The sequence below is a fragment of the Ictalurus punctatus genome, chromosome 3 (assembly GCF_001660625.3).
Source record: "Ictalurus punctatus breed USDA103 chromosome 3, Coco_2.0, whole genome shotgun sequence".
NCBI lineage: Eukaryota > Metazoa > Chordata > Actinopteri > Siluriformes > Ictaluridae > Ictalurus > Ictalurus punctatus.
The window spans coordinates 23,750,422-23,772,573 of record NC_030418.2 but is presented as its reverse complement, the minus strand read 5'-3'; the positions used below and the strand labels follow the sequence as shown (position 1 = coordinate 23,772,573).

The 22,152-nt window shown below is 38.0% G+C and overlaps 2 protein-coding genes across 4 annotated transcripts in view; both read right to left on the bottom strand.

Moving 5' to 3' along the window:
• ptk7b (protein tyrosine kinase 7b) overlaps positions 1-15,083 on the bottom strand; it is a 123,761-nt gene extending 108,678 nt beyond the window's left edge. Inside the window, exon 1 of the mRNA XM_017464658.3 lies at positions 14,613-15,083. Coding sequence (XP_017320147.1) covers positions 14,613-14,769 — 157 coding nt within the window. The 5' untranslated portion in view covers positions 14,770-15,083. The remainder of the gene's footprint in view (positions 1-14,612) is intronic.
• A 3,746-nt stretch (positions 15,084-18,829) lies between these two features.
• klc1b (kinesin light chain 1b) overlaps positions 18,830-22,152 on the bottom strand; it is a 47,993-nt gene continuing 44,670 nt past the window's right edge. For all 3 annotated transcript variants that reach the window (XM_017464123.3, XM_053679787.1, XM_053679786.1), the window contains exons 15-16: positions 21,219-21,276; positions 18,830-20,767 (exon numbers count right to left, since the gene is read on the bottom strand). In XM_017464123.3, coding sequence (XP_017319612.1) covers positions 20,693-20,767; positions 21,219-21,276 — 133 coding nt within the window. In that variant the 3' untranslated portion in view covers positions 18,830-20,692. The remainder of the gene's footprint in view (positions 20,768-21,218; positions 21,277-22,152) is intronic.

The window sequence follows — 22,152 nt, the reverse complement described above, 5'->3', positions numbered from 1 at the left end:
GCTTCCGGTTACCTGGACTAAGACGCAACACAAACAGACAATTGAAGACAAAACATAATGTGCAGCTAAGTACAATAAACATTTATTGGTGAATGTATTTGGTGTCTGCGTGTGTTTATTGTGGGATATGTGTGGAAGGATGGGGTAATTGAGTGGATATGTGTGCGTTATATATGCAAGTGGAGCTTTAACCTGCAGTAGTGTGCACCCAAGGGTAGGGAAACCCGGACAATGGGTGGATCATATATGCGTGTAAATGTAGTGCTGTCGCAATCATGACAGAGCCCTCTGTCACATTACCACCCTCCTCTCCTAGATTGACGAATTCAGCAATCTGGATAGGTAATCAACAGTCAGGTTCTCTTTCCCAGGTCGGTGTCTGATCTTAAAGTGGTAAGGCTGCAGTGACAGGTACCATCTTGTTATCCTGGCGTTTCAATGCTTCATTGAGTTTATCCTTATCAATACTCAATGGCCTGTTTCGAGATTGAACTCTCTTCCCAGCAAGTATCTGAGACTTTCCACTGCCCACTTGATGACAAGTCCCTCTTTCTCAACAACAGAGTATCGAGTCTCTCAGGGTATCAGCTTACAGCTTAGGTAAAAGATTGGGTGTTCCTGGCCCCTCTCTCCTTGTGCCACTATGGCTCCCAGTCCACTGGCAGAAGCATCCCCTTGAACTAGAAATCTCTGGAAGAAATCAGGACTTCAAAGCACGGGGCTGTTACATAAGCTCTCCTTCAGCTGTTGAAACACCCACTCTGCCTAACCGATTTTCTGTAAGACTCTGCTCAGGTGCTGTAGATGCTCTTCCCAGCTTCCCCTGTAGATGACCACATCATCGAGATACAACACAGCAGTCCTCTTCCCCTCGTAGAACCTGACCCATCAGCCATTGGAAGCTGGCTGGAGCTCCATGTAACCCGAACACCATGGTCACAAAATGGAACAGTCCTAAGGGTGTTCTGAAGGTGGTATACTCTCTGGATTGTTGGGCTAAGGTCTAATGTGGTGATGTATTTGGCCTGGCCTATCTGTTCCACCAGCTCAACAATCCAAGGCATTGGGTATGCATCAAACCTGGAAACAGCGTTGAGCTTCCGAAGTCGAGGCAGATCCTCAGGAATTCATCCTTTTTTTGGTACCAGGACAACCGGTCTGCTCCATGGGCTGTTTGACGGCTTGATCAGCCCCATATTCCTCATCAGCTAAATCTCCCTCCTCAGCAGCTTGATCAGTCATTCAGGCACCCAATAGGGATGCTGTCAAACAGGAGTTGAGTCAGTGAGCTGGATGGTGTGTTTGATCATCTTGGTTCTTCCTGACTCTGTCCTGAAGAGATTCAGGTGTTTGTCTACGATCTGTAGCGGCTGCTCCCTCTGTTCCTCTTCCAGTTGTTCCAGGGTTATCTTTGCCAGAAATCTCTGTAAAGCCATGTCTTCCATCTCGTCCTCACCCTAATCTCTTTTTGGGGTTCATTTGCAGGCAAACAGTACTTTCTCTTCATCTGCTGTCTTCTATCGCCACTCCTTCTGAAGGTTGACGTGGTAAACTTGGCTGGACTTTCCATTCTCAATACCTCGTAAGTGAGCGGTTCCACTCATCTCTGGATCTTGTAGGGTCCTTGCCACTTTGCTAATAGCTTGTTTGTAGATGATGGCAGTAACAACAGTATTTTCTGCCCCGGTTGGTATTCTCTGCATCGTGCATACTGGTCACACCATCTTTTCTGTGCTTTCTGGGCCGCTTCCAAGTTCTAGATGGCTTGTTCTCAGTACTTCTCTAGCTGGTCTCTCATCTGCAGCACATACTGAAGAATGCCTTGCTCAGACACTGCGGATGTTGTAGGGGCTTCCCAGCTCTTCCTCAGCAGATCTAGTGGACCCTGGACAGACCATCCGTACATCAATTCAAAAGGTGAAAACCCTGTTGATGCTTGGGGTACTTTTCTATATGCAAACAGCATGAACGGCAGCCACTTGTCCCAATCTTTTGTGTCACTGACAAACTTCTTCAGCATGCTCTTGAGTGTTTGGTTGAATCTCTAAACTAGTCCGTCTGTCTGTAGGGGAATAGGGACTCATCTTGATTGACTGGATACCCAGCTGTCTGTGGAGGTGCTTCATTAAGCTTGATGTAAAGCTGTGCCCTTCGTTTATGTTGATCTCATCTGGGATACTGACTCGGGAAAACATTTTCACAAGAGCACTGATTACTTTGGCAGTTGTAATCGATTTTAGATGGAATGCTTCAAGGTACTAGGTAGCATAGTCACACAAGTCCAAGATGTCCACTATGTCGATTGCGATTCTTCTGAATGGAGTGGAGATCACCGGAAATGGATACAGAGGCACTCTGGCAGACCTGCGAACAGCACTGGTTTTCTGACAAACAAAGCATGTGGAACAGTGTGTGAGTATGTGAGTATACATGAAAGGCCAGAAGAAATGGGAACTGAGTCTTTGGTATGTTTTCTGATGTGCAAGATGTCCTGACGACGGTATAGTGTGTGCAAGGTTTAACACAAGAGACCTTTTAGGGAACATTTAGGGATGACAAGATGTGTAACACCATCAGATATCACATACAAAATACCATTCTGCAAAACATACGTTTCAGCCCCAAAAGTTTGTAATTTGATTTCCCCAACTTTGGCAAACAATGGCTTTAAGGTAATATTGGCCTCCTGTAACTGGACAATATTGGCTGAGATCTTCCAATCTCTGCCCTCCAGACCATCTGTTGATACCTTGGGTGTCAGTGTCCCCAAATACTTTGCCATTCGCTGTTGCTGCCATGTTCTTCTAAATTTGTTACAGCTCTGGATCAGACTATTATCCAAGTCTGTCAGAGGCTGCAAACCAGTCTTGGCTTGAGCTCGTGTGTCTTTGTGGGTTTAACACACAGTGTTAACAAGTCATTCAACACTGGTACAGCCTATCCAAGAACCATGTCAGCAGGAAGTTTGTCAACTACCCTAACACACATCAAATACATTTGTTTGTTGACATTCAGTGTAACCTCAGCTGTAGGGTACTTAACTTTGTCACCATTAACAGATTGTACAGATATGGTCTTCACATAATCAATCACATTTTCAAGGACATAACCACGTTATTCAGAGACATTGAGCTTCCTGTGTCAATCAAAGGTCTGTCCATTCACAGAAACAGTGTAACAGTGCATAAAGAGTTCAGTACTGTCTGCTTTACTAGAGCTAATGGGCCCAAACATGTTCCAACATGATGTTCCAACATTACAATGCCCCTGTGCACAAAGAAAGCTCTATTTAGACATGGGTTGCCACGGTTGGTGTTGAAGAATTCAGGTGTCCTGCACAGAGCCCTGACCTCAACCCCAATGAACACCTTTTGGATTAACTGGAACCCTGACTGCACCCCAAGCCTCCTTGCCCGACATCAGTGCCTGACCTCACTAATGCTCTTGTGGTTGAATGAGCACAAATCCCCAAAGCCACTCTCCAAAATCTAGTGGACAACCTTCCCAGAAGTATGGAGGCTATTATAACAACAAAAGGGGAATTAAATCTGGAATGGGACGTTCAAAAAACACATATGGGTAAGATGGTCAGGTGTAAACAAACTAATAGTGTATATCACATTGTTCTAAGCCTTTGAACCAAAACACTGTTGAATGGGAGCTAAACACAGGTAGAAACTGTTTGTAGGCAATGTATAGTGGTGAGGCACAACCATGTTACTGGAAGAGAAAACAGAGATCTATGTTAAATGATTGGTCTGAGGAATTTACTTAAGCCAGCAATTTGGATTTGTCACTTTATCCAATTATAACTAATCTGAACTAAAACTGACAACTTATTAGTTTAGAATCATGCCTCAATGTCACAAAGTTAGATAAAGAAATAGAAAGTGAATCGATGGCTGTTGTTTTTTTTTTCTTTGCTAGTATGAACCCAGCAATAGCTGTAGGAGAAAGAGAGAGTGAGGTTTAGGGTGTACAGAGACGAGGAGGAAGTGCTTATGGGAGGCAAGCTAAGATCAGAGCAGTCAGGAGAACATCACTGGCAGCACATAGCATACCGCCTGCTTCCTCTTTCAGCTCTGGCCATGTGTATGTGTGGATGTGTGTGCATGTGTGCGTGTTTGTGTGTGTGTGTGTGTGTGTGTATGTGTGTGTGTGTGTGTGTGTGTGTGTGTGCGTGTGTGCATACATGAGACTGTGAGAGAGAAATTGTTCCTGGCCAATATTGACAAATATGACCTAAAGCACTCCTGTGGGCTCAGGCAGCCGGTCAAAGACAAGAGCAACACTTTGATCTGCATCAGTGGTGCGATCTCAGCTTCACACACACTCACACTCACACACACTCACACACACACACTCAAACTCATACACAGACATACACACACATATACACATACACTCACACACACAGTTGTTTTAGAGTAGACAGTAAGGGAAGGAACCTCAAACCACATCTCATCAGTAAATCTCAAATCCACTTCCAAGTAGCAATAATAAAAGAACAGAAACATTCCTTTAGATGCCAATTTCTTTTCATCTGTGCGTTTTTTATTTGAAAAGTTTCTTATTGTTGTCTAGTATGAAGTAGACCATGTTTCCCTGAGAGGAAATCAGTATAGAGGTCCCCACCCCTGTATACTGCCAGCTTCTGCTCACTGTCCCTCTGCAGAATAGTGATGATAATCCCTAATAAGGTTTTGCAAAAGAGGGAGATTATTATTTATGAGGCATTAATGGAAACTTGGTAAAAGGTAAAATTAATGGAAACTAGGTTTCATATGAATATTACCAACAACAGAGAGGCTCTCTAGGAAATGAGCAGGAAAGCTGTGGCTACACTATCAAAAAAAAAAAATAATTAAAAAAGGTAATAGGGTTCAATCTAGAGGTGTCTCAAAAGTCTCCATACATAGGGGAAATTTTTTTGTAAAATGTCTTCTAAAAAAATTTTATGCATAGTTTATATTAGATTTTTGGGGGGGTTTTTTCAGATAGCCTTTAGGAATGCCTTTGACAAAAGAAGAACATATTGAAATCATTCTCATTTCTGGATCGGGAAGCTAACGCAAGGTTGCGATGGACTTTAACACGAAACATGGCGAGCACATCACACACGACACTATTAACCAATTCAAAAAGTCTAGAAATGTTACGGATCATCCGAGAAATGGATGTCCACGGACATCCACTGATGAAGGCACAACTGATGTGATGCTGGCAAACACAGTACCGCATGTATGGAGGCTTTTGGGTCACCCAGTAGAATTTTAAATTTTCAGTTGTCCCTATTGTTCTAGGAGGACCCTACAACAAAGGGTTTCCCAATCAGACAGGTCTCCTAGAAGAACCTCTTTATGAAGCTAAGAAACCTAAACAATATGCCTAAATGCCACTGAGGAGGATTTGTGAGTGCACTGATGCATAATAATCTGAGGATAATCTGTGAACGTCCCAAAAGTTCCTGAATTCTTCTAAGAATATAAATCTGATCTAAACATTAGGTCAGGTTGTAACTTACTAAAGGTTTGCAGATGTAAAAGCAAGCAAATTTAATAACAACACAAGATCCAAAAACATGCAAGCTGGTTTATTTTACTTTCGAAAGAAAATATCAGCGTCCAGGTTTGCCTTAATGAATATGCTACAGTATTTGAGCCGTTTCTACTTCAAGGTGAAAAATACAGGCAATGTGCCACTGCAAATCAATTAATATGTTTTACACAATTTGGCCTAATTAATATGCAAATGAATAAATCTGTAGCGCATTAAATCTTCGGAAGCCCATTTCTGCCAGTGGAAGACAAAATTTTAGCAAGCGTTAATAATAAGATAGTGACTCAACATTTTGCCTTAGTAAACAATCACATATTCTGAAACAAATGATTGCTTAATATTGTAAAGCTGGTTCATGGTAAATGCAGAGTCTGGATCCAGAATGTATAGACAATACTGGGAAAACTACTGAAACTACTAGAAATGTAAGCACAGGTTACTAGAAGTATACATGCAGCACTAAGGTACATGGAAAAACTAACTTAACGCTACATGCATACAAACCTAAAGCTATGTGCATTCATTTAAATAATAATGAAAGTAAGCTGCCTGAAATTTTAAAAACCTGCTTTTATCTGTACTCTTGCCATGTTTGAGAAGCAGAAACCAAAAAATTGTCTGTGTGCTGTTTCTGGTCACATGGTCTACATGTATGTTTGGGAAGGATGTCATTTAATACACCAGAGGCATTAAAAACCTGTTGGATACTTTAGCAAATTAATGAAATTTAGCTAAGCTCACCAACATAGCAGTCAATTATGTTTTATTAATTGAAGACACCATCATGAAAAAATTGGATTAATTCAGCAGCAGTACTATGCACAATTAAAGACAATTAAATACACTCATTCATCCAGAAAAATGTCCAGAAAATACTCATTACTAGTCTTGTTTTTCTTTTATTTTCTTTTTTTCCCCCTAGTGCCGGAGAGAGCTGACTTGCTTGCAGCTAGCAACTTGGAGTCAATTGTGCTTGAACAAACAGTAAAAACATATCCTGATCGATTTAACGAGAAACTGAGTTATTTATCAGTGTAATTTTGCTACACTGACAATAAAACAGGTTAACCATTTACAAGATGTTGTACATGTAGTGATGCTTCCACCTAACTGCTAATAGCTTTGCTAATTGTTTTACAACACTAAGATTATTGTGTATAGGGGTTGAGAATTGGCAAGTTCAACATGAGAAAAAATGTAAAAATAAGTATTTAAGACTTCATTTATACACCACAACCGTGGGCTATGCAGCTTTCACTGCATTTTATGAGGGGAAACAGAGCACTGCTGTTAGCTGAATGAGCTGGACGATGGCAAGTGGGTTCACATTGCGAGTCCAACAGTGAGTCAGTATTCACCTAAACACCCCTAAGGGTGAAGCTTCCACTCCACTTACCTTCTATACATCTCACAGAGAAAAAGCAACACTTTAGTAACTACTCACTCTAATATTTTTTATCAGCTTCCAAGGGCTTACTGCATTGTTGCTATATGGTTTTTTGGAAGTGTTTTTTTTTAGGTTATTCTATTCTATTCTTCAAACACACAGTTGATGTTGCATGTGTCCCTGATTGCACAGAGTGTGCCAAAAGCAGGGTTGGGATGGTTACTGGGATAGTAAATGTATTCCGTTACAGTTACAAATTACTTCATAAACATGTAATCCAAGTAATGTAATCCAAGTATCACAATATGAAAGTAATGCAATCTGATTACCTTTGGATTACTTCAAGGTCACATATGTAAATAAAATCAAGAGAAAAGCAAAATGATCTAAAATACTATTATTTAGAACTTATTTTAGAGCTTAAAATATGTTCAAGGTTTGCATTTGTTTTAATAAAATAAATAAAAGATCACTGTCCCTAATGCGGGTAACATTACATCACAAACGTTAGGGTGACCATATTCTGGTTTTCCAAAAAGAGGACACTTTTTTTTTTTCTTCGTGTCTTAATAGAATTCAAAACAGTGTTACTATGAATGCAAATTTTAATACACTGAAAAAGACACAGTATTAGAACTATTAGCATCACATAAATCTATATAAATTCCTACATTCTTTTGAATGTCCACGGAATAAATTAAAATTTTATTCCCTTCTGCCATCATTTACACATTTGAATGGCCGTGTAATATGAAGTGATAACATCCATCCATTATCTATACCGCTTATCCTTCAGGGTCACAGGGAACATGAAGCCTATCCCAGAATGCATGGGGCACAAGGCAGGGTACACCCTGGACAGAGTGCCAATCCATCATACACTACAGACACGTTGGACATGCCAATCAGCCTACTATGCATGTCTTTGGACTGGGGGAGTAAACCGGAGTACCCTAAGGGAACCCCCACAGCACGGGAAGAACATGCAAACTCCGCACACGCAGGGCAGCGGCAGGAATTACAAAGAGCGGTTAAAGCAATGCAAATATGCGCACACATGTTACAGTATTAGACCATAAGCACATCATAATGAAACTAAAGCTGAATCCAGGACATTTTCTCAAATTTAGAAATTTAGGCCAAGAGAAAGGATGTGTCTGGGAAAAAGAGGACGTATGGTCACCCTAACAAAATCATTTCAAAAAACTATTTGTGTTCATTTCTACCAGATTAACTTTCTGCTAAATGTATTTGCGCATGCACCAGGAGGATGCTCACGTGAGCCACGACTAGCAAGAGAGAACCAGAACAATAATCAAGCAGTTATCTATATTGTGTTATGTCAAAAGATTCATTTCTTTGGTTTTAAATGAAATTTTTTTTATCCTGATAGTATTCCCATTTTTTACTAAATATACCTGTAATCTGGTTACTCTTTTTTTTGACGTAACTGTAACGGATTACAGTTACCAGTTTTCTGAATCTTGATTACATAACGACGTTACATGTATTCCGTTACTCCACAAGCCTGCCCAAAAGGCTCCATACATAAGGGACTATGTTTGCCAGCACATCGTCGGTTGTGCCTAGTCAGCGGCTCTTCGTGGACGTCCATTTCTCGGTTGGTCCGCAACACTTCCAGTCTTTTTGAATTTGTTAATAAGTTTGGCTGTGTTTGGCAGTGTTGCGTGTGATGTGCTCGCCAAGTTTCCTGTTAAAGTCCATCACAACCTTCCAACAGCTTCCGAAAATGTAACTGTGCAATTATCCAATCCCATGAAACTGAATTGTTGAAAACTGTAAAAAACATCATTTGGACTTCTTCTTCTTCTTGATCTTTTTTTGTGCTTTTTTGCAGAAAACTACTTGAATTGGTAATTGCATGAAATTGTTTTGCACGATCTTTCGGAGTGATGTTTGTTGGTATATGAGACCTTTTAGCTGTACTTATGTTCAATGTATATGAATCGAAGAGGGCTTTGGCTGAATGCGTGTTGTGATGACATCACATGACACGTCTTAGCCCAAATCTGTGGTAATTTTGAAAAACTGCAAACTGCTTCATTTTGCATTTATTCCTGTGATTGCAAAATCGCAAAATCCTGGACCGGCTCCACAAAAAGTCTCACCCATTCAGTAGTTATGAGATGATGAAATGAAACAGTGTCTCCATGTGCATGTCATCATATCTACCATGACCTTCTTGTCAAAACAGCTCTGCATTTGAAGCTGCACAAATGGCTTTTGTGATCAGACTCATGACTGCAGTATCATCCACAAAGATTATAATGTGGCTGCATTTATTCTTCTGGATTAGTCGTGAGTAAATAGTGAATACGACAGTGGTTTCAAGCTGTAATAAACTGGTGGCATTAAAATTAGGCCTGTGGTCTATAAAAGCAGGCCAAGTTATGTGTCACCTCCTAACAATTCGTGATGTTCCAGAGCACCACATATAGGCCAGACAAAAAACGTAAGAAAGCATAAGAATGTTAAAATCTACTCGAAACCTGACGGGAACCCAATGTAAGGATTCCAAAACAGGAATAATATGATCACAAATGGAAACATATTTCGAACGTATGGGCATGTTTAATTTTAGTGTTTAATCTTGCCTTGTCTTTCTGCAAATGGTAAAAACACCCGTATGCCTAAATATGTAGAAAACCTTACTAGCTATGAGTGATTTCATCATACAATGAATGTCAGGCTTTGATAAAGTTGTTGGATTGCTACGTTTCGTAGTGAAACAGACATAAGCCTATTCAATTCAATTCTGCACCATAGTCCAATGGAAATTTCTCCCGTTTCACTTTTAGGGGTTAACCAGGCTTTCAAATGCCATAATGTCACTTGTAGTCAAGGTATATGCAAAAGACAAACATATTTCAGTTCAGGAAAACCTGTTGTTTTCAGAACTATATATAGTTGGGGAAAAGTCAATGTCTGTGTGCTTTTCTTACTATATTACATCCCCAACAGACTTCATGGTATTCTTATTCCAAGACCCAGTGAACCAGTATCAAGATGTATTTATTGATAGAGACTTCAAAGCACTTCTGTAAGTCGTTCTGGATAAGGGCGTCTGCCAAATGCCGTAAATGTAAATGCAAATGTAGTAGAAAAGATCACAATTTCACCACATGAAGGGCTTTCTTAGGCCACAACACATGTACAATATATCATCATGACTAAAGTGAGAGTCTACAACCACTAGAGCATCCACTTTAGTACAGGTTATAATTAATGCACCCAATGTTGCTAATCTTAAAATGAAAAAGAAATGCATTCTTTCATTCTCAGACAGTTTACACTCCCCTGCTCCTCACTCAGTGCCCTGCGGGTAGGATTCCAGTCAAGTCACAAACACGCTGTGTCCTAATCCAATTTATACCTGTCAAACACATGCTAACACATGCTAATCCCTGCAATCTCTGCGTCACTGCATGATTGACAACACTTCTGGGATTTTTCAGCAGCACTGGAGAGAGGCACAAGGGCTCTGACTCCCAAGGTTGTATGTTTAGTCTCACTGCAACATCACAAGCTGACTTTGTCCATATGGAAAGGTGAATTTCGGTCATGTAGTAAGCAGAGACGGGGTGGTCCAGAGATGAGTGAAGCAAGTCTGTGTGGGAAGATTGTAGAAAGCCCTACTAAACTCACCTAAAAGGTTACACTGTGTTGTCTTACCTTCCGTTTCCCCCTCACTTTTTAACCTTTAAACTTGCTGATTTCTTTAAAATGCACAACCTGTTCTTAATGTTCTGGATTGTCGTATAACTCCTTTAATCGTGCCAGAGGAACTGCTCAAGTGGAAAAAATCCAGCCATCATAAACATTGGTTTTGATTAAAGTCAGCTGTGGGAAATGGGTTTCTCTCCCCATCTCTCTCTTTTTCTTTCTCAATTTCTCTGCTTCCCAGAGAGATCAAAGTGGAGTGTGCAGAGAGGAGGGAGGCAGCGCAGGACAGATAAGGTGCGAATGGATCAGATGTGAACTCAATTGACTTTTCACTTTTTGAAAGTCTGAAATGAAAACTTACACATACAGTAATACACACATGCATGCACATACTTGGTCCCTACCAAAATATAAAATATTTCCACCCCATGCACACACACACACACACACACACACACACACACACATACACACACAATCTTTTTAAGAAGGCCATACATGAAACACTTTTTCTTGACCACATATGGAAAGAAGATGACAACAAAGGCTCAGAACTAACGAGAGGGACATGCAGCTGAACAGATGTGGTTTATAATCACCCACTGAGTAAATACTTGATTTGTAGAGGTCCTGAGATCTGAACTGTTCCTTCCTTAGACTGCCTCTGTTTACTATACATGAGTTCTGTTAAGTCAGCACTAATGAAAAACATAGGTCCACTGTTTCATTTTACAGCCTCAATCTCAATAACACAGATAATTAAAATTACTGACTGCCCTGGCAAATGCACAGTTTAAATTTCACAATTCAAACAAATGGTTCTACTAAAATCCAAATACACAAATGCTGCTGTTAATCTAAGTAAACCAAAATGTCTTGAAATGTTCTAAATTAATCCACACACAATGTCCTGTTTATAGCAAGACAAAGTTCAGGTATTAGAGTAACAAGCTTATTTCCGATTTAGATATAATCACCCCTAACGTGTGCACACATACGTACACACACTGTTTTATTTTCCTTGTGAGGCCCTTCTATTGACATAATTATTAATGCAGCTACATATACAGTACTGTGCAAAAGTCTTAGGCACACTAATGTTTTTTTTTAAATACAAATTTTGCCTTAAATGTTTATTTTTTGACTTATGTATTATTGAGTCAATACATTTTTTTTAGATTCCAAATATGACTTTTTCAATGAAAAAATTCAACGTTACATGAAAATGTTTGTATGGCAGTAAAAGAAAATGCAACATAGACACATAATACCCAATTTTTCAGATAAAAATGATAATGGAGTCTTTGGAGATTTGTTTAGTTTATTACTGTTTTTCAAGGCATCTGTGCTTTCTACTATTTCTTTGAATGTGCCTAAGACTTTTGCACAATACTGTATAACCCTAATCTTAGCCAAAAGGAAACTGGTTGGCTCTCTGTTTAAAAAATAAATACATTTTAAAAAGCTGCAATTTTGTTTAAAAGGAAAAACCTCTCAAGTATTATTATTATTATTATTAATATTATTATAATATCTTGGTCCTCACCAACATATAAAAGCATTCCCACATACTGTACACACACATAAGCATTAGTTTTAATAATCCCCTCTGCTAAAAGCCATATAGCCATATATTTTTTAAATAACAATTGACACATTAAAAAATTGCTACACATTTGAGATTTTTTGGTTGTTTTCTTTTTGTAAAAACTAAATTAAAAAAATAACCGAACTTATCGAATTTGATGGCTTTTTAAATCTTGTTTTTCTAGTGTGTCTTCAAGCTTAAATCATAAAGCTCAGCAAACCTAAATGCTAGTTTACATATTGTGTTTTGGGTAAAATCTCTTTTTTTGTGAAAGGACATTTTGTGCCATTGCCCACATTAGATATAATGTAACTTTTTTTTGGTGATACAATTTTTTTTTTATTATTATTGCATTTCAAATATAAAACCAACGGAGGGAACCATCAGATTTAAAAAATAAATAAATAAATAAATAAATAAATAAGGGAAAGGGGCCAACAGATGTATCAGACCAAAAGTTTGATCCAAAGAGAAAGAAAAAAAAAGACAAAACAATTCCAAGGCAGCGCAAAGAGCATACTCGCTGCTAATAAGTTAATATGTCTAATGCATTTTCTTTATAAAAGTCCAGTGATATAACATAACTTGATATAAATGATATAATATGAAATCGTACCATCAGGAAACTTGCATACTATGCTGCTTGCACAGGTTTAAAATGCTGAAGAAAATGTAATGATATCCCTCATTGATCAGAATGAATCTATTTCACATTAAAAATCTTTAAATAAAAGGATGCCATTCAACATGATTTTTACTGTATGCTGTAACCAAACGCTGTATGCTGACTGTAATTCACTACATAGATGAAAATGTAAGATTCTTTATCTGTCATTTATATTGTAAACAAGATATTTAGACAAACTATCCTCATATGACTTCTTGCCCGTGTTACTCATAATCAGCGGACTGGAATTTGAGTGAAAGGTATGAAAGATAGGAGGATGTACTGATCGTGCCCTGGGCTACACACAGTGCCGACGGCTCCAGCTCAGTGACAGAGCCCAGATCATAGGCTTTTGTTTGGAATAGGTTTCAATGGCAGCAGAACACCTCATCAACGTGGCACTAACACATGAGTGGAACTCATATAAGCATGTCAACTAGGCAAGGCAGGACAGATCTCCAGCCCTGATCTGTAAACACCTAATATGGTTGTCCAATGACACTCAAAATCAAGTGTTGTACTCTGACATGGGCCAGATGGAGGTTGTGTGTCATGACATGATGAAATGATGGAATATCCTGGCGATAAGCAGAAAAGTCTTATCTTACAGTCCAAAGGGAAAAAAACATACTGCGCATTGTTACTGAGGTGGGATCTTTAAGTGTACCTTTAATTACTTGTTGTTGTTGTACACTGTTTGGTTACACTCCATTGTTTATACATTGCACAACAAAACTGAAGCCCAACTGTACAATACATTATCATAGCTAATATTCTCAAACCTTTTACAACATTTTACTTTTTTACTATTTAGATAGCAGGCACATTGTTTAGGCCTAAATGTGCATAATAATATTTTGGCTATTTATTGGAGTTTTATACAGTTTTTTTCCCTGAGATTTCCACTCGTAACACACACATTTTTAATTAAAATCATTAGATTCAAGTTATTTATAGGTATGTACACGTTATTTATAGGTCTACTTGTTCGTCTGTTTTTTTGTTATTGAGGTTTCGATTAAACCCATGTAATAATCAATCATCAGTGAAAAGAAAAACCTTCTAGAACTATGCTTAACTATATCTTTATTATCATGTAGCCAAATAAACGACTCCTTCAGTTTTTTTTCTGTTTTATTTCATTGATTTGAATGAAGGGCCTGAGAGTTTTATTCAATTTTTTATTCATAATACAAAAAATACTATTTTCCTATGTAAATGGAAAAAGGGGGCTTTAACATTTACATAACAAAAATAAAGTGCCATGTCATACATTTTGTGTTATTTCTGCGTTGTCTATATTCTATGCTATTTGACACCCCCCCCCCCCGCCCCCCAAAAAAGTGTTTTAATATATTTATATTACGTGAACTAATTCAAGTAATACAAATACATAACATTTTTATGTAATGTACTAATTCATGCAGTAGAGAGTTTTGTGTGTATTGCGTGTAAAGCATACACTTCTGCTTATAATATGAGCTTTTTACACACTAGTTTGTGTTATAATAATAACCGGAAATGTTTTCACTCCTAAAAGGTGTATAGGTTGAACATATGTTACTTTGGACTGGTTCAGGTAGTATATGTATCATTGATCAGACTGTGTTCCAGTGAGAGGTCTGATCCAGGTGTAACTCCACAGTGACATTCTCCATAACTCCATTGACACAACAGTCTCAAACTACTTGTAGCGCGCGCGCGCGTGTGTGTGGGTTTATGCTCACCATTCGTGCAGAAGATAATGATCGCGAGCAAACTGTTCATCCGGACAGGGAAAAGAGTCCATCTTCTCCTATTCCTAAAGCTTGTGGAGCTTCTGCTTGCTCCTCTGTGTTGTGTTGCGATCCGCGCCAGTGTGTCCGATGTGTCCGATATGTCCATGTCGCTGCTGTTCCAATCAACCCGAAGACAACCAAACAGGTAAGCTCCAAACAGTGAGGAAGAAATGTAAAGGAGCTCGGTTTACGAGGCTGAAACCGAATACACCTTTCAGAGTGTTCACCGGAACACACAGCATGAGTTAGTGTACAGTCACATTCACAAACTCGCGCGTGCGTGCTGCTTAACGCGAGTGTCCTTGGAGTCGGAGTTGGACTACAGTGAGCAGATCAGTGAGACCTTACAGCAGTATCGCACATCACTCTTCCCCTGTCCCCCAGATCGATCGAGATCTCTCTCTCTCTCTCTCTCTCTCCACAGCTTCCGGTTTCGGGCGCGAGCTGCTGAATAACAAGGACAATGCTGCAGCCTCCTGGCAGCGCGAGGCGAACAGACTCAAAAGTATAGGGGAATACGATTTATTATCATTATTATTATTATTATTATTATTATTATTATTATTATTATTATACATTACCTTAAATGTAATGCCACAAATTATGTTTACCATTTGTTTGCTGATTATATATATATATATATATATATATATATATATATATATATATATATATATATATATGTGTGTGTGTGTGTGTTTAAATAAATAATTTATATTTATATATATATATATATATATATATATATATATATATATATATATATATATATATATATATATATATATATATATATAAATTATTTATTTAAACACACATCTAGGCTATTTACTGGATAAAAGGACCCACTGAATAAATCTGCATTTGCAGTTTACTCAGGTCTAATAAAATCAAGACATCTAGCCTTTTACAATCCATTCATTCAACTTCTGGAAGCACGTTATCCAGTGGGTCCGGAGTCTATCCCAGGAACACTGGGTGTGATTTCGGAATGCCTGGATGGGAAGTGGTCAAGAGATTGGACTACTGATGGGAAGGTCATGAGTTCAAATCCCACCAAGCTGCCACTGCTGGGCCCTTGAGCAAGGCCCTTAACCCTCAACTGCTCAGTTGTAAGTTGCTCTAGATAAGGGTGTCTGCCATAAAGCTAAACATATATGGATGGGATGGCAGTCCATCACAAGACACCATGCACACACATACAGTTGAGGTTAGAAGTTTGCATACACCTGGCAAAATCTGCAAAATGTCAATCATGATTAAAAAAAATAATAATAATAAGAGGGATCATAAAAAATGCATTTTTATAAATTATTTAATACTGCCCTGAATAATCTACCATTTTAAATTATTATTTTATCTTTTGAGAAACATGTAAATATGTCGCTCCTGAAGGGCAGTACTAAATGAAAAAAAGAGAACAAAATCATAATTTACACCAATTATCCTGTTCAAAAGTTGACATCCCCCTGGCTCTTAATGTATCGTGTTGCCTTCTTGACCATTAGTGAATGTCTGTACCTTTTGTAGTAGTTGTGTACGAGTCCCTCAGTTGTCCTCCGTGTGAAAAGATGGATCTCAACATCATATAGCCGTTGTTGGAAAAGGGTCAAATATGCAGAAGATGCTGGAAAAGCAAAGAATGTGCATGACCTGGAGGATTTTTCCAAAGAACAGTGAGCAGGACAAACAAGGGACTCATGAACAACTATCACAAAACATAAAACCAGTCGTTGATCATCCAGGGAATGACACACAGTATTACGAATCAAACGTATGTAAACTTTTGAACTGGTTCATTTGTGTAAATTAATTTATTATTGTGTTTTGTGGACTATATGTAAACCTCTGTTATGTGAAATAGCTTATTCATGGCAGGACTAAATTAAAAAATTTAAATAAAATTAAAAAAGCCATTTTTATTATCCTACTTAATTTTTTTTCTTCAGATTCTACAAGGGGTATGTAAACTTATGACCACAACTGTATTCACACACTCGTTCACAATTGGGGGCAATTTAGCATAGCCGATACACATATCTGCAGGTTTTTGGGGGGACATGGGAAGGAAACTGAAGAACCAAGAAGAAACCCATATGGACACAAAGAAGAACTTTCAAATAAACTCCACACAGACAATAACCCGAGATCAGGATCGAACCCTGGAGCTGTGAGGTGCCAACACAACCTGCTTCACCACTGTGCCACCCAGCAGAAAGTCTTCTACATAATAAATAGACAGCTGTTTCAATCAGTTGAACATATTAAAGCAGGCTATATAGAATCCACCAGCATAAAGAATAGTCTCTGAATAAAGAAACTCATTCCAGTGAAGAGTTCTCAAATATTTACCTTATGACTAATCTCCTTAGCTAAAATATGGAACCAGAATTTGCAGCAAAGCTTTTTTTGGCTCCTTTCTGACAGAACAATTGTAATTCCTGTCTCCTGAGTCTCAGAAGTAGGTTCTAATTTTTCTGCCACACTGCTGCTTTATTTGCTTCGTCAGCAGATCTGTCACTGCAGCAGCGCCACAGAAACTCGACAAGAATAGGAGCACTTTATGATCGTATCTCTGCTGTCACTGCGAGGCGAGGAGGACAGAGATGTCAACTCAAAAGCTTTTCAAGAAGGAACGCGGTGAAGAACATGCACTAATGAAGTCACCTGCTCTTGCAAGTTTCTTTTTTTATAGCTGCCTGAGAGTGTAGAAAACAGAGAAAGCTCTAGAAAGATAGTCGGTAAGAGAGCTGTGGTTGCTATGAAGATTTTAAAAAAAAACTCTGGAGAACTCAATATTTTATAAGTGACTGGCATGTTCATATAGAAGTTCACAGAAAAAAATTATCCCACTAGTTTTACAATACAAGTAGTATTTGAAAAAATAATAGGGTTATAAGGTAACTCTATGATCAGTTCTATTGCTGGTCTTATATCTCTACCACAGTGCTGTTGAATTCTCAATTCTTTATAACAGCAGCTCTGTCCGTAACGTTTATATGAACATACTCTGGATATGTTAGTGTTTCTATAGTAACACCTTTTCCCACATGGTCTTGGATCGTGTGAAAATCATGTGTAATTCATGATATGAAGTTTTCTGTGAGATTTTGTTGGAAGGAGTCTCCAGGGTCAGAGCTTTATATGATGGGACGTGCTGCTGTAAGCAGTCCGTACAGGATTTCGCAGTTTCTTTGTGATTGTTGCAGCCACAAATACTTGTTTTTGCTGCAGTTTTTTTTTTTTTTTTTTTTTTTGCAGAAAAGTACTCGAATTGGCGAAATTGCAAGTGCACGAAATTGTTTTGCACGGTCTTTCACAGCGATGTTTGTCGGTAACATAAGAGAAGATAAAACTTTATTGATCCCACACTGGGGAAATTTCCTCGTTACAGCAGCTCAATTACACAAAAGACAGATAAAGAAAGAATGCACATTGAATAGGAATGGAATAGAAAAAAATCTAAATATATTATATAATAGGAATAGAAAAGTAAAAATAATAGTAGAAAAAAATTATAATACTGGTCATATGTATATACAGATGAATAAGAATATGAATATATACAGAGGAGTAACACCTCGTTTATATACAGATAAGTGACAAATGGGATATTGCACAGTTCACAGTAGAGGGTGAGCAACAAATAGTAATAAATGTATAAATATACATAGTGCAGAATTTTATGTATGTGTTGGCTGACATTAGAGAAAAAAAACAGTTAGCTATGCTACATTATGTTGTAATTGATAAGAGACAAACAAATGAGACCTTTCAGCTGCACTCGTGTTCAGTGCACGTGAATCGAACAGGGCTTGTTGTGAATGCATGTTGTGATGATGTCACATAACCTGTCTTGGCCCAAATCTGCAGAAAATCTGTGATCATTGCAAGCTGCTCCATATATTGCGGCGTTTATTTGAATGTGTAGTAATTTCTGCTATGACAAAATCGTGAAATCCTGGAGGGACTGAATAATCTTTTCTGGATTATTAACTAGAAAGAATCAACAGTGTGGTGACAGTAACTCCATCTCAGAATGACCCGCATCATGTTATTGATTATTTTCCTGAGACAGCACAGCCTGTTGTTATATTCCTTACTTATGACGTTAATAATCAATCCGTGTGTACGCATCAAATAAAGCAAGATCGATCAAACAATAATGCCATAGAAGGTTGAAAGATTTATTTTCACCACAACATCTTTTACATCACAAAATAAAGATTGTATCAATCATACAGATGGCAGTTATACCCAGCAGCAGGCCTTCTATGGCTATCGTACCCAACACCTGTGGAGTTCAAAGGAAAGCGTTTTACAGTCATGCAGAGTTCTCTTTAAAAAATCCATATTGACCTTTTCCCATCACCATCACATGCAACTCTCTACGAGTAAAAGTCTTTGAGGCTTATAAAACATTCAAACACATTGCCTTGTGTAACGTTTAAAAAAAATCCTCCTCACACGATAAGCATTATGAAATATGAATCACACTATGAGGAATTATACACGTCCATAAAATTGCTAAAGTACTTTGGTTCTTTCTAGAAATACGCCAAACGTGTCATAAAAAACCTGCAATATCGTACACAAAAACAGCTCAAAGGAAACATCAATACGTCTACGATTTCAAATAATCGACAAATATTATCTTGCTGACAGTCAATGCATTTTTATATGGAATATTAAAACTTTTACAGCTTAACACACGCTTGCAGAGTTTCATATTTATTACATAAACATCTCATCGGTTTGGCGTTACCTGAGAAACTCCTCTACTACTCACATTCAACGAACCTCGTACTTAATTGGCACATCATTATACATAGCCAGTTTCAGTAACAAATCAGTAGAAGGATCAAGCTAAAAGAAAGATCCAATCATGTGCAATGAGTTCCTCTAAAACAGAATAGCATTCAGAGTAAAAAAGACAAAAAGTATTTACCAAAAAAAAAAAAACTCAAAAAACTCAAAACATTCCACCATCATGGTAATGCTTACAGTAAAGCCAAGCAGTAACAGGTATATTCATTTTATATATTTAAGAGACTAATTTCACTTTTTAAAAGCGGTGTACAGTAACAAAGCCCCTAACCTCAACCTTTAAGAAAATATAGTTAGTGTTCAAATGACATGTAGTGCCTCATTATATATATTGCTGTTGGTCCAGGGTTTGATTTTTTGCCCTTTTGCTCAAACCTTTATTATAGATAAGCTACAATAATAAAATAATAATAATAATAATAATAATAATAATAATAATAATAATAATAATGCACTTCCCAGTAATCAAGTTTCGTTGTCTCAATATTTCAGGGTATTCCTCTCTACAGCTACTGTATCTAATACCTCATTCCCCAGCCTATAGCAATACAATTACCTGCAGGATATGGAAGTGTAGATACAGTAACAGTCCAGGACCAACATGATACAAGCAAAAGATACAAAGCAGACTTCTCATTTCAGCCATTCATCCCCGAAAAGACCAGGAAAAAAAACAACATTATTTACAAAGACTGATAAGACTTTTTTTAAATAGGTAAAACAGGTTTCATCTTATATTTTATACAAATATAAAATGCATTAATTAAGTCTCAATATGACTCAAATAATTTTAGCGAGGGAAGAATGTCATACTCAAAGTTGCTAACTGAGAATAATGTACAATAGCACTGCACCATCTAGGATACGTTTCCTGGCCGCTAAAATAGTAGACACATTAATCCAAGACACATGGACCCTGTAACATAGCTGTTAAGGTAACAATGAGAAAGTGTAGTAACAGAAAGCAAGACCAAAAAAAAAAAAAAAAAAAAAAAACTTCGAACAATGTCTACATTGTATTTTGCACTAGTGGGAGCTGGAAAGTACAAACCTTCCTAGAGCATTGACTGATTTATTGCAGGAACGGCTTTATGGATAGCTGAGATCTTGTCAGGAGCAGCTTTTATTAAAAGTGGAGGATTTGGGTCGTGCAGTAGGAAATAGCATGGTAAGGTCTTAGCTGGAGTTGTAGAGGCATTTTCTCAATTCCCACTGTACAGATCCAAATTACTGGAGCTCAAGCCACGGCTCTGCCTCAACCTACTTATCCCAGGGCTCTGAGAGTGAGAGAGAGAGAGAGAGAGAGAGAGAGAGAGAGAGAGAGAGAAAAGGAGATATAGAGCAAAATGGAAAGGAAGGAGTGAACAGAGAGGAAGGGAAAAAGGAGAAAGACAAGAAGAAATGGATGGAGAGAAGAAAAAACAGTTAAACACCAAAAAAAAAAAAAAAAAAAAAAGGATACGGTGTCAGTGTTGTGTTTTGCTTCCCGATTGCATCATTAAACTCATTAGTTTCTTTTAGCTAATATTTCAACTTGTCTTTCATCTCAGGCTCTGAAACATGTTGCAGAAGTCCAAGGGCCTATTAACATTGCAGATTTACGATGGCTGTCATCTGAAAAGCTAAGTGCAGGCAAGAGAGGCAGTGTGAAGAAATGTGTTCATGCCATACTGCTACAGTAAGAGTACTTGGGAAAAGTCTCTGCAGTGGTCCATGTGTAGTTTATACCTGGAAGGGATCATCATTCGTCCTGTTCAGGTAGTTGAGGGAGGAAGCGCGTTTCATGCTGTTGGAGGGGAAAAAAAAGATGAATGATGAGAATAAGATCAATTTAACTGATGATGTTGATTCTTAAGGTAATTTACTTGATATTCGACAATAGCACTGATCTCTACGTATCATACTGTGGCATGTGTGATTATCACAGGCAAGAATTTCAACAATACAGGCTGAGCGGCGCAACAGAAAAGTCAGACAATGCTACAGCCATCCATGGCCGGGAGTCACAAGAGCAAAACTGGTTGTGCTCTCTGGGTGGGAAGAACGGCATACTCTCTTTCCCCTGTATGCGGAAGAGAGCAGATAGCGCAAATCGTGCTCTGTCCATTTGTGTACAGTGCTGTGAAAAAGTATTTGCTCCCTTCCTGATTTCTTCTGTTTTTGTGTAAATCTCATACTAAATTAAAATATAATATAAAGATAAAACTGATCAGAGTAAACACAAAATAGAGTTTTTAAATGATAATGTTATTTATTGAAGCAAAAAACGTTATCCAATTACGACAAGTAGTTACAGTGCATCCGGAAAGTATTCACAGCGCTTCACTTTTTCCACATTTTGTTATGTTACAGCCTTATTCCAAAATGGATTCAATTCATTATTTTCCTCAAATTTCTACAAACAATACCCCCATAATGACAATGTGAAAGAAGTGTGCTTGAAATCTTTGCAAGGTTATTAAAAATAAAAAACAAAAAAGCTTTTTTCCATTGCTCCAAATGGAAAAACTCGGCACGGTATTGAACCTTCCCAGAAGTGGCAGACCTTCCGAAATTCCTCAAAAAAGCACAGCAACAACTCATCCAGCAAGTCAGAAAAGAGCCAAGGACAACCTCGAAGGACCTACAGACCTCTCTTGCATCAATAAAGGTCACTGTTCAT